Genomic DNA, 13,858 nt, shown 5'->3' with positions numbered 1-13,858 from the left:
GAACCGTGTAGAACAGCATTGTTGTAAATTATATAGAAATGACTGCCGTCATGAGAAAAGGGCCCTTATCTTTTGACGTCACAATGCTCCGAAAACGACGTCAAAGTTGCGGCATTTTAAACGCATTTTTTTTTCTGTTTCTATTTTTTTTTCTGCGTCTGCGTTGTGTTTTCTGTATAACTAGAGTCGACACGTCTGTCCTTGTTTTAATACCCCGATTAACATTTTTTTTCAGTCAAATATTATATGTTGACTTAAAAAATAAACATTTGATAACTGAAATATACACATGTAACGTCAATATCTACACATTTCGAACGCGTTATATTGCACCCAAGTTGCTGCTGAGACGTCATTAAATTGCTGCTTTTAAATGCATCTGCTATGAAACTTAAACACCACATTTTACATTCCAGTGTGTGATGAAAATATGCTCTAATTGGGAAATCACTTTTTAATAAATCATTGTTAGAAACCAAAGACCCGTCTCGCATACGCGTATAATTGAATGCAAAACTGGTCGTGGATTTCCGATGATGATTTACATAGTAATCTGAGTAAAATAATACAACTTAAATTTGCATGAGCAATATATACATGTATGATTTAAGTAAAAAAAACTACACTCCACACTCGTTGTTGATAAGAGGGGTTGAAGGCTGAGACATACCGAATCAATACAGAGCAGTATTGTTCAAATCTAACAGTTATCTGTGAAACAATACAAGTAAAATATTTCAAATTATAAGTTTGGAAATTTTTCTCACGGGAGGCGATTCTGCATTTTTTAAATTAGTCGGAAGGAACACGAGAGAAGCGGCTATGTCTCTATTATAGTGCTACTGCCGACATAAAAAATAATGCCCGCATATTCTATTACAATTTAAGAATTTGCGATAAAATGTTGAAATTTTTTAACGAATTAAAAAGCTATAACTAACAGATTAGAAGAGTTTGAGAAATATTTTGACAGCGTAAAAATCTACTCTGATATATCGCATTTAATTTCATGGAAAAAGTAAAGTGCCTTTAATTAAACAACATCAAAGTATATACATGTATACCTGTACGAATGAAAAACTTGTTTATTATTTGAGCGCAACATATTTTGTTTTCTTGTGCAATTCAACAACCCAAATCCACTTTTTGTGTGTACTTTTTGAGCTAACGTACATAAAAATCAGTCATAACATGCCTGAAAACTCACCACATTTTCATGGATTTATGGCATTTTATATGATTATATTCATCTCAAATCAGTTACGTACATGATTCAAAATTCCTTAAATGAAACAGGTTTGTAAACTCAATCATTATACTACTATGTATGTTTGATATCAAGTCGATAAAATTGCCGTTTTAAAAATCAATTCATGCTCATCGATAAATATAAACACTACATGTGCGACATTAACAATTAATAAGATGCATGGCCGTACAATTCACCTTCATAGATGATGGTTTCTCATCTTTTCTTTTTTATACAAGGAACTAATTTCGATGATACTGAAGTCAATGTCTATGTGTATTTGTTACAATGTACAGCAATAAAAAAAAATCCGAGGATCGCGATTTTTCTTAAAACTTCGGAATACCGTATGCAACTTTATGCACTCTATAAACGTCTACCATTTAATTTGTCATTTTATTTAAAATTGTTAATCACTTGGCCGATATTTGAGAGAGAGAGAGAGAAAGAGAGAGAGAGAGAGAGAGATTTATTCATCCATCATGTAACATCGATAATAAGAAAATTAATAAAATAATAAGTTAATTTAGTCAACATGTAAAAATGTTACTTCTTACTGAGTATAAGCAACGTCTATCGGCACTGTACTACCAATTAGTGCAAAAGAATGGCCATATTTAATGCAGAAGCCTTATTGAAATTTACTTGCAATCTTGCATTTTGAAAAAAAAGTGAATAATGCTTAAACATAATTAATTATTTCAACGATTATGGTTTATAAAAATCGCATCACAACAATACAACGGTATGCGTGAACTTACAAAGCGATTGAATAGAAGAGTAGATTCAGGACGTGGGGTGGCTTTTGTATTTTGTTGGTCTGTCGTATTTGATACACTTAATTAGGTGTGCACGAATATATTTAAACAATAAACATAAACAATATGTAGCGATCGGTACCGAAAAAAATAATGTAACCCGCGTTCTGTAATGTGGCTATCTATGTAGCCCGCATGTATCGCCGAAGAAAGCATTTTATTGTTTATATTTACATCTTTTATTTAATTAATTAATTAATTGAATTGATCGAAAAAGTAAGTTAAGGTCATCAAATTATTGTTAATGTACACCAGAACGATATATGAAAGCTGTAGCCAAAGTGTCTTCTATGGGAATTTGAGTTTGGTATCATCATGATTAGTTCGTGCAATCCGTGATTTTTCTTAGGTTGCTAAAGATTTTGACCGATCGATAAACTGTATGGTTAGAACTGGACCGAGTAGATTTCAGTCCTGTCTGTTTTTATACAGCTGTGAATTACAATCAATTTCGTACGAAATAGAGGGAATCATACTTAGTGGATGTAAATTTTAATCTATAAATATAAGATGCCACTTTTGTTTTAAAATTTTTTTTCTCTCAATTCAACTGTCCACATTCGTGTAGTTCAATTCAATTCAATTTCTTTATTGCAAAGACATACGTCTTATAGCACTTACATGTATAAATGTGAACAATACATGAATAAATAATAATAATAATGGACGGTCAGTCCTTACAAATCTATAGAATAATTTGTATTTGGAGAATGAAATAACACATATATTATATATATATTGATAGTAATAACAATTGAAATCAGCAAATGACACTTTATATAGTCAAACCATTCTGAGTGTGAGGGCTTTGTAAATGAATTTTCCTAAATTACACAATTCTTTAATATTGTTAACACTTAATAACTGTATTAATTTGTACATGGATGGTTTACACCAGTAATACTTTTTTATGAGCTTTGATCGTAATGCTAAGTACATTGGACATACAAGTATAAAATGATATTCGTCTTCAATGTCTGTTATACAAGTTTTACAAAATCTTTTGTCTCTTGGTATATTTTTATGTCGACCTGTTTCAATAAGCAAATTATGTGAGGACAACCTCATTTTGGAAATACATTTTTTATACAACCTTGGTATTGATTTTTCTAAATAGTATTGTAAGCAAAAATTATCAACTAAGTGCTTGTAAATAAAACATTTTGTTTCTATTTGCATCTTGCCATGCAGCGTTTGAATAAAGTTGTCTTTAAGTTGTAATTACTTTTCAGTGAGACAGTCGAAGCCGATTTTTTCCATCGTTCATTTCATAAGAATTAAGTGTTGATAACGTACAAAAGAGAAGAAAAATCTTGACAATAATTTAACACCATAACATCCGAGTTTCAAAAAGCTATAATTGATTTTAAACTTGTTTCAGAACTATGAAGATATTTAAAAAGTAATATTAGTAAATATGCGATAAAATTTCCGTGCAAAATGTTAATTAAAGAGAATAAACATTTCTCTTTTTGAAAATAGATTCGTGTATGCAATTTGACAATGCCCCGAAATTGTGGAAACATAGGCATCGAATTTGACCATCTTTATGTTTGTTACATGTTTGATTTTTTGCTTCTCGGCAGCTTCATTAAATAAATTTGATGTATTCAAAGGTTGGGGAGAGAACTGATATTTGTTTTCCTTAGATATCCTTTATCTCTCTATCTTATGTTCGGGGGGTGGGGGGGGGGGGGGGGTAGTGCATGTGGAGCCATCAGAAGTGCGCAGAACTTTAACTATATCTGGTTATTCAAAATGTCTTGATCTCTTTTGTGAAAATTGTAAGAAATATAGAATTGTAGAAAATTATTAATTAATCCTACTTCAAACAATTAAAGACGATGAAAGGAAGGATAGAAGAAAAATAATAATGCCAAAAACTTTGACGTTCGTGACGTCGTGAGGTTTTCGACGAGCTACGTCAAAGTCGTGTTAACATCTCTTACTAAAATTGTCATAAATTGCTTAAAATACACAAGATCTTGGATATCTTTGTATATTTGTATTCAGAAAGAGCTGACTAATCAGAATTGACAAAAAATGAGTTTGTGAAATTTTGACCTTAAGGGCCCTTTTCTCATGACGGCAGTCAAATATATAGTATAGAAAAAGGCAGCTAAATAGCATACGTTGGCACTTGTATTAAATTACAATATATACAAAAACTGATTTAAAACAATGTGCCAGTGGAAATGCTGTCATATGTTAAACTGTTTTTAACTAATATGTGCCCAGCTGCTCTACTACTGCATCTCAAATACTACACATATCGTTTTTCTAGTTTAATTATGATTGTCATGTGTTTAGACGTTTGAGATTGCATTAAGGTAACCATATTTTAATAATTGGTAAAACAAAAACCCTAACTGCTGGGTTTATAATTTTTATAAAATATTTAATCATTTTACCTCGTATGGTGTTGCATGCATGTATTTGGGGTTTTTTTTCTCCAAAGGACCTTGCATATCAACTAATGATATTTCATTGAAATATTCCGATCACATTTTTGTTCATGTCGCGTATGGAACGCCATATTCATATTCGAACACTATATTTGTCACTATATATAGCAACATATGGATATTAACATAAGTTAACATACCGATACATCGTTTATGAAGATGCTCTCTAAATTTTTAGCGCATGCACCACGACTGTTTTGCAAACTCTATCATTTGTGATTGACTAAATAAAATTGTATTGCATGCAATGATTTGCAGTTCATATTTTTTTAATTTCCATTTAACATGTTAAAGATTATAATGATTGTACATGTAATATATTTGAAACGTTATGTGACTTTTCTCCACAAATTTATTAAGACCGATATATTGAGGTTTAAAATTTTGATAGCATTGTACTACGGTTCAGTTAACTAATTGTGACCTGATAATTAAGCACATTTTCAAAGTTCAAAAGATTTAATACTTGTTAAGTTATCACCAACCCATGATAATCCTTTTAATTCAAAATTTAGATAAAAATACTGCATTTTTTGTATTTATGTATGAGTAAGAACAATTCATAAGCGCCATAGTTTTGTCACTTTACGGTAAATTTCTTGTTCCATTCATACATTTACTTTTATGAACTATTCTAAACGTCACAGTGTTTAAAGAAGACCGCGGGAATATAATGTTGCTGAGATGAAGGAAAGTTATACTCTGAAACAAAAATTACCAAAGTAAAAGTTACAACTTAAAGCTGACATGAATTCATAAAAGCATTTAGTGGCCATATTAGTTTCGATCGCTCCTCTACTGCCACTGGAGTATATAAACCGGTTGAGAAAGTTACGGTCGGTTGCTTTCCGATCGAGGCATTCGCGTTGCACGGACTTCTAAATGCATGAACTACAAATTGTAGTAATAAAGAATAAAGAAAACAACAATCAATGAAATACAAAATATATTTATTCTTTGAAAGGATGTCCAAGGTATCCGTATTATTTTGCACGGAAGGTGCTGCCTTACTTCGCATGCACATCGAACACGAGTGTCGTTCGTACAGAGTGCATAACGTCTGCATCTTCTTGAAAACCCCGGCGACACTACATCCAACACAGTAGCTAAATGATAGTAAATCCAAGAAAGCAACAATGTTTCAATTCGTTCCTACACAAACGCCCCATTTCTAAAATCCATGCGATAATTTACATTGTTCGATCTGCCACAGTGTGTGGTTTGCGCACGTGTGATGTTATAACATACACAGGAAAACGGTCTACAATTATCGAGGAATTTTCGAAGTATCTGCGCCTGGATTTCAGTCTGTCTTGTTTCGTCGTTTATTGGATATATCTTGCCAGTGCAGTGGTTGTCATATTATTTTTGTTCAAAACGCGTTTTTACAAGTCTTTTCGTCCAAGGTAACGTGTTCGGGTGTATGAAATTCCTGAATGCGGTGAAGCTTGAAAAGTGCTCTCGGCCTTATATAGGGGGTGTGTAGCGATGAGCAGAACAATAGAAATCGACAACTAATATGGCGGTAGTCGGAGATAAAAGGGAAATAATGCGTTTTTATGAATTCATGTCAGCTTTAAGATTCATATATATGAAAATGGTGATTTCTTTTCATGCGATACTTTTAATAATGTAAGTAATGTGCACTAGCACGATATTGCATAAAAAAATAGTAAATGATATAGGGGTTTCGGTTCACAGTATATAATGTCATTCAATTTTTATTATACTTTCAAATTAAATAGTAAAATCTGATGAGTTTAGACGCAATTTATTATTCATTCTATTACCCTCAGCGTTAGCAACATATTTAACAACAGATAACACAATGTTTTGTTACATACCAGGGATTGGTAATAATCAGTAATCGTAATCAGCTGTAATCGATTACAAGTTGCTGAGTAATCATGATTAATCAGTAATCATCCATTTTTCTTATGACAAGTAATCGTAGTTTAATCGATTACTCTGTGAAAAAGTCCTGTAATCATGATTGATTTTTGATTAATTTTATGATTACAATGACAAAATTCAATAGGTTGAAATCATTATTCATTGGATCTTATATTTAGTGAATAAGGTTCAGTCTTTAAGTTGGCCAGTATTACTTTATTGCCCTTGGGCATGTTTAAATTCATGTCCAGTCACGATACCATGAGTTTGCTATTCAACAGTCCTTGCTTTTAGGCGCATTAGAAAACAGTTCACATACTGTGCTTATTTAATTGGGAAAATTATTTTAAGGGTCACTTTTAATTGGACTTTGTTTAGAGAAAGATGTCTGCTGTACAACATTTTGAGTTTTCTGATGATTAACCATCATCGGGTATTGTGAAAGCCAAATGTAGATACTGTTCTGCATACATATCGGGGAATGCAAAAACTACTTCAAATAGTAAATAATGCAACAAATCACATTGACACCAGAATAAAGAGTCCTGTCAAAAAATGCACTGTTTTTTTTTTAAATGAAACATTTAAACTATAAAAAAAATTGAAAAACAAATAATATAATTTAAAGTAATCACAAGTAATCATGATTACAATGAGGAAAAGTAATCTAATGAAATCGATTACTTATAAAAATGGATGTGATTATCCTGTAATCTATTACTATTAAAACCCAAAGTAATTGTAATTTAATCGATTAATTTTGAAAGTAATCGACCCCATCCCTGTTACATACGCGTAAATAATGCGCGTAAGGTTCGCCGTAGAATTCAAGTCAGCAGTAGAGTTTTCATTAACAATAAGACATTCGGTACTATTAAAAAATAAATAGTGTATATATGGGAGGGTAACATTTGAAATCGACCCCTCTCGAAACCTATAGTCATCCTTCGCTTGTGGTCTGTTAACAATGGTTTTTAGGGGGTTAATTTCTACTGTTACCCTCTCATACAGGCTCTGTTTATTAAAGGAAGTCTAAGTTGGGTTTAAATGTGTAAAAACTGCTAAAGCAACACTTCTTATTTTGACCATGTATAATATTCCCCATCTCAAAATATTTGCAAAGTTCCATTAAACATATATTATCTGGTTCGCTTAAGTGACCATCTAAAAATGCAGGTACATTTAAATAATATAATTTTCTTCTATTCGAAACAAAGTGCAAAATATTACAATATATTTGGTCCTTAATTTTTAAATAAAGTAAGTATTATCATTTTTTACCATTTGTAAGAAACTGAGAATTCTTCAATCAGGTTAAAAAGGGCGTCATTTAAAAATATAAAAATGCACCAGATTTGGCTATTTATATTAAGCAATACACACGTATATTTGTACATTGCACCATCAAAACAAATTAAAGATACATGTATATACAACATTGAAAATAGCGCAAATATATATGTGTTAAATTTCCAAAGCCTACAATATTTAATTCTTCATGTCAATTTGTCAATTTACACAATGTCTCAACTTTTACAACGTTCTCCTACAAAAAAGAGTTATATACATTTGGTATATTATAACAGGCATCGCTCACCTGTCTTACAACGGAAAACATGGCTATAACATAAACTTGTGTTCAGTATCGAGCTATTTCCTTTAGATTTTATAATGACTGGGTATTAACTAGAATGAACAAACGTGTGTGAAATGCAAACTGACGTCGGTCGCCTTTAACATTAGTTCATTTTGTACTAAAATCAATCATATTTTTAAGACCAGAACAGACCGTCAGGTGACGATGTTCCACTATACCACGTGGTCAGACCACGGAGTGGCTGATCCTCTCAGTCTGGTCGTGTTCCATCGTCACGTGATCAGAGCCACTACTAACTCTGCTGGAAAGTACACAGTAGTACACTGCAGGTACACGGTGACTAATTTAAATAGGATGCTTTACACCTTTTTATAACATTTAACAGTAGTAAACAATTCAATATAAAACTAAAACATTTATTCACCGTAATGCAATAAATAAAACCCATTATAGATATTTGTACTAACAATGTGTGAAAATACTCATTATTTCATTGAAATAAAACAAGACGAGGCAGACCTCTTTTGAAAAAAATTATATAATTTGTTAGAGAAATAAATCTCATTTTAGAAAACAACTTTCAATGATAATTACAAACAACAAAACGTAATTATATACATTGAATTTTTAGTGCGGGAGTAGGCAGAACTGGGACATACATTGCGTTAGACGCCCTCTACCGGGAAGGGAAGACAACTGGTAAAATCAACGTACCGATGTACGTCAGGACCATGAGGAAGGACCGGATGAACATGATACAGGGAGATGTAGGATCTTTTATAGCTACAACTAATTCAAAAAGTCAAAAAAAAATATATATATATTTCCAATTTTTAATAATTCTGATAAAGAAATGTAAAATGTACAGAATCTGTATCTGTATCTGTATTTTTTTTTAATAATAGTCAACATTTATTTGTAGGGATCATGAATAATTATACTCGAATAGTAACTAATCAACAAATCTTTGTTTTATCCTTAATCAAGATATTCTTATAAATTCATCATGGTCGCCTGTTTATTATGAAAATTGACTTTATTATTTATTTAAGGTTTTTTTTTCAACCTATCGCACATTAATAGAAAAAAAGTGTATGAAAGAATTCAGTTTTTAAGAAATAATTCAGTTTCAATATATGGTACAATAAGTACAAAGTTTCCAGAAATTTATGGTCTTAAAATTTATTATTACAAATATAATCAAGCGAGGAAGCAAAATAAAAGTTAAGAGTTGGGTATAATTCCTTCCTGTTCGCCTTCTACTGATTTGCCGCGTATTCAAAATAAGTTTAAGCGCAGTTTTAATGTGTTTATTTTGCTATACCAGCGGAAGAAAACAACGATTTGTTATATAAAAGTTCCTTATAAATGATGTCCTTATTGACAAGACATTGACCATTTGTTTTCAAAATTTTTAAAATACTTCCTATTGTTAACAATACAAATACACATTATGTAAGAGGCATGTTGTTTAAGCGATATTAATTGGATGATAAAACAAACATAATAAATCCTATCTGAAATCACGGAAGTGACTTTTGCCTTTCTGAAGATAAACCCAAATTATTTATCATCAAAAGCTTCCTCTTGCATTTGTCTTATGAATAATTATATTATTTCCTCCAGTGATATCAGACATTGAATCGCTTTAAAATCAGTTTTTCACATGATAAATATATCTCGTACAGCGAATGACAAAGTGTTAGACGCAATCTAATAAATGATGTAATATTTCTTTAAATCAAATGAGCAAACCTTCTCTTGCAACATAACATTGTGTTTAATTAATTTAATTTATCAGCTGTTCTTTTATTGATTAAAATATTCATTTATAATTTATAAGTATGTTAATTTTGTTATTTACTATTTAACGGAAAACTTATATTTAACGAACCAAAACATACTTTAAGGACCAGTACAAACTGCTTTACCTCGCACTGAAGGACGCTTTTTACGGCCAGAATAAATGTTTGGAATCAGAGAAGTTTTTAAGGGGAGAATACCAAGAATTGACTTGTTATACAAATTGTGGAGACATTACACAGAAGAAATCCTTGTCTTCTGAACTTGAGGTTAATCTAAATTGTGATTTATATTGACAACAAATAATCCTTCCCAAAATTATAACTTTATTCTCGAATAAAATATTCATATTTGAAAAATATATTTTATAATTACAGTTATTGTTTTGAATAAAATGCAATCCGTTGCCTCTTGAATATCCATTTCTTTCTTGATATTAAGAAATAATTGTAGGAGTTACTGTCCTTGAGAAAGGAGTATACACAGCAAGATTACATATCTGGTCGGGCTCAGATATCAGCGAACTACACAGAAAGCGTACTTCCTGGTAACATGCTATTTATATCTATACTTATATAAACGTTGTATTTATTTCATTGGAGATTGTAAGTTTAAAGATGCTCTCTATCTGAAACACTACATCGTGTTTGTCAAATTAAAATCGCATGACATCAGATTTATGTCTACTTAATAATACAATCTATCTTTTTTTCATTGTAGTTGAGGAGTTTATGTGCCACCTGTACTATATGAAGGGCTATAACACCTACTACAATGCTGTGCTTATTCAGGTTAAATATAGCACATAAATACATTTACTGTACAGACCTCTGATTGTGCGTAATAGTATGTTAACAGCAGTCACATAAAGACCATATACATTCTATAAACACTCAGTAGAAAACATACCTGTCTTTAAACATTATTTTAAAGCTATTAAGGCGTAAGATTTTGCACCTTAATTAAAACTTTAAGTACTATCATAAAACGATGAACCTGTATTATTTTATTTATTATTTATCATTTATACAAAGGCAAAGGTAAGCTAAATTAAATACACGGTTTGTGCTTCACCTAATATGGTAAATATTTTGTAAAAGAAAAAATCAAATGGGACTAGCACTCAGTCGATCAATAAGTTACATTTTGTATTATTGTGAACTGCTTAGGCCAAGACTCTCATTCAGACTTCATTGTAATATATTTGTGTGTTTTATACAATCGTACCTGGAGAAGGACCCCCTGATCAGTGCCCAGTATCCTCTACCTAACTTCTTTGTCACTTACACTTCATTATTCTATGTATATCTTCTTTAGTCGTATCTGGAGAAGGAATCCCTGATCAGCGCCCAGTATCCTCTTTCAGACAACACTGAGGGCTTTCTCAGACTGATCAAGGACTTTGACGCACGTGTTGTCGTCTTCTTGTGTCCACTCAAGGATATCGAATCGGTATGGACGAAATATTTCATCAATATATTTACCTGCTTGTTTGTCTGGTTGTGATGTCTTTCTCTTTTAAATAATGTTTTCTTTGTGTATCCTTATTTCCATTTTTTTTGACAGACATCCAAATGGTTTCCACCAGAAAATCAACACAAATTCGACGGGATTTTCTACGTCAAAAATATGTCATCAAAAAGGAGCAATAACGTCAAAATGACCAGACTCAACATACAACCAACGGTTTCATGTTCCTTTATTTTATTTCAAATAAAAATGAGACATAAAAAAACCCCATAAAACTCAAACCAACACATTACGCTGTACTGCTTAGTAACTTTTTTTAATGCAATTATTGAGTTATGGATCTTTGCATTTTTAGCTGCAAAAATACAATGTTCTGTTGCAGTTTTAACTGCAAAAGAACATTATATTTAACATTTCACCTATTTAATCAGAGGACAGTTCAACTCTTGTCCAAACAAACCGTTTTGACCCTTCAACAGCAATTAGGATGTTCAAGACATCTAAATGAATTCACAATTTTTTTGACTCAGTACTTTTTTTTGAAATTTGGATTCAAACACATAAAGTCTTTTACAGAAAACAAAAACAGTGATGAATTTAGAAACTAATAACACTTCTATTTATTCTCAATTGTACATTTGTAATTATAAGGGTTTCAATGAAATGGATATCACTCTTCTGGAATGCCCGACTTGGAGTGAGAGATTGAAAAAGGGGGATAAAAGAGTACTTTTGGATGTAGTTAAGGCAGTAAAGACTGAAAAGTCTGACCAAAAGGGCCGAGTACTCGTTCTGTCAAGGTAACGTAAATAATATCACATCAGTCTTCATTCTTTCTTCTTTGTATCTACCTGTATTCAGTGAATGCTAACTGTTTTGAAGAAATGATTAATAATAAGTACATTTTTGTATCTTGCAAAATACTTGATAAATATAACAATAAATTTAAGATTAAAATTGTAACAAAGACACGGGTATCAGTTTGATTTCTAATAAATAAGATTTTTTTTTAATTTTGACCTTCTGCTTTAAAATAAAATTTCCTTCAATATTTTTTTTTCAATCATTTACTCTAAAATGACAGTCATTTACAGCGAGGCAAGATGATTTTAATATTGTGAAAGTAGTAAAATTGTTCATAATTTTGTAAATAGCGCAAAGTTTCACATTTAAAAAATAAAAAAACATGTCCATTTCGTTGGCACAGTTTGGCTTTAAAAGGGACATGAGATCCACTGCACAAATAAAGGATTGTTTTTCTTTAATATTTGATATTGTAAAGACTCTGACTATGAAAATAACATTGTATCAGGAATATTGTAAAAAAGGTTTGTGACTTATTTTTTAAGATGCAATAGAACTGCAATTGAAACGGCAATTACAATCACAAAATGACACGAACAAACATTCACATTTTTTATGTGAGAAAAATGTGGAAACTTATTCTTTGTTTTATACTATATGCTTATAATGTGTTTCTAGAGACGGAGCTACACGCTGTGGTCCATTCTTTGTTTTATACAACGTGTTGGAACAGATCTCCGTCGACAGAGAGGTGGACATCTTTACAGCTGTACGTCAGATCCAGATACGTAGACCAGAGTGCGTCTCCACTGTGGTATGTAAAATTTGACATGACAACTGTAAACTAAGGCCAATTGGCCATGCAAAATATTGTTTTATGTTTGCAAGATAAACCCCTTACCAAAAATTATGTTGGAATTGTTCAGTGAACATGAGCTTACAACCAGTGTTGTTTTGTTAACTGCACATTTAGACTGTCGTTGAATAGATTGGATCGCAATAAATTGATTTCGCTTGTTGTGTAAATATTACTGATAAATTATTCATACAATTCTTTTGCTTCTTTAGGAGGAGTACCAACTTTGCCACGACGCCATAGCGGAATTTCTCCTCAACGACTGCGTTTATGGAAATTGTTAAGGAGACATTGTAAAACCCTACAACAAACACTGGACAATTTCTACAGAGTATATGTATAACTCTAACACTCTTGTTCGATTTCTGTTTTGTGCTGATATAACGATTGTTTTGAGCTTGAATTTGTATGAATATGATTGTTTTAAGAGTTAACTAGTTAACAGATTCTAACCGTTTTGTATTTTAACTGATATGTTGATTTTAGGTATCAATAAATGTATTAATGACAATATTTCACTAGACCATGTTTTGGATGCTTTACAACCTGTTTGATAAAATAAACCATGTTTAAGGAATGAATCTTATTCTATTTTTTTGTTAAAGCACATTATCTTATCACTTTATGGTTTCCCAAGTTATGACATATATCCTACGTACAAAAATTCATTCTAAGAATGAAAAAAAAAACAATTTTAGGTCTTTATTAAAGCCCTCTTTGAATTTTAATTTGTTTAGTTTGCATTCAAATATAAGTTGTTTTTTTTTTAGGTTTATATCTTTTGTTATAAGTATAAATTATATTCAAGTTCCACTGTCTGGCATAATGACTTTAATGTGATTTTAGTTGTATTGTTCAATTTGAATACTTAAGTTTCCATGTACTATTGAGATTTGTTTTTTT

At 31.2% G+C, this 13,858-nt stretch overlaps 1 protein-coding gene across 1 annotated transcript in view; it reads left to right on the top strand.

The window, feature by feature from the left end:
* Positions 1–13,324, top strand: part of LOC105331010 (receptor-type tyrosine-protein phosphatase epsilon) — an 88,253-nt gene extending 74,929 nt beyond the window's left edge. The window contains exons 14-23 of the mRNA XM_066085019.1: positions 8,203–8,351; positions 8,654–8,789; positions 9,933–10,094; positions 10,279–10,372; positions 10,546–10,616; positions 11,143–11,277; positions 11,392–11,511; positions 11,947–12,095; positions 12,778–12,913; positions 13,168–13,324. Coding sequence (XP_065941091.1) covers positions 8,203–8,351; positions 8,654–8,789; positions 9,933–10,094; positions 10,279–10,372; positions 10,546–10,616; positions 11,143–11,277; positions 11,392–11,511; positions 11,947–12,095; positions 12,778–12,913; positions 13,168–13,239 — 1,224 coding nt within the window. The 3' untranslated portion in view covers positions 13,240–13,324. The remainder of the gene's footprint in view (positions 1–8,202; positions 8,352–8,653; positions 8,790–9,932; positions 10,095–10,278; positions 10,373–10,545; positions 10,617–11,142; positions 11,278–11,391; positions 11,512–11,946; positions 12,096–12,777; positions 12,914–13,167) is intronic.
* The last annotated feature ends 534 nt before the right edge of the window (positions 13,325–13,858 follow it).

Source organism: Magallana gigas, chromosome 1, assembly GCF_963853765.1.
Source record: "Magallana gigas chromosome 1, xbMagGiga1.1, whole genome shotgun sequence".
Classification (NCBI taxonomy): Eukaryota; Metazoa; Mollusca; class Bivalvia; order Ostreida; family Ostreidae; genus Magallana; species Magallana gigas.
The sequence above is the reverse complement of the archived record's forward strand: the minus strand, read 5'-3'. Positions and strand labels throughout refer to the sequence as shown.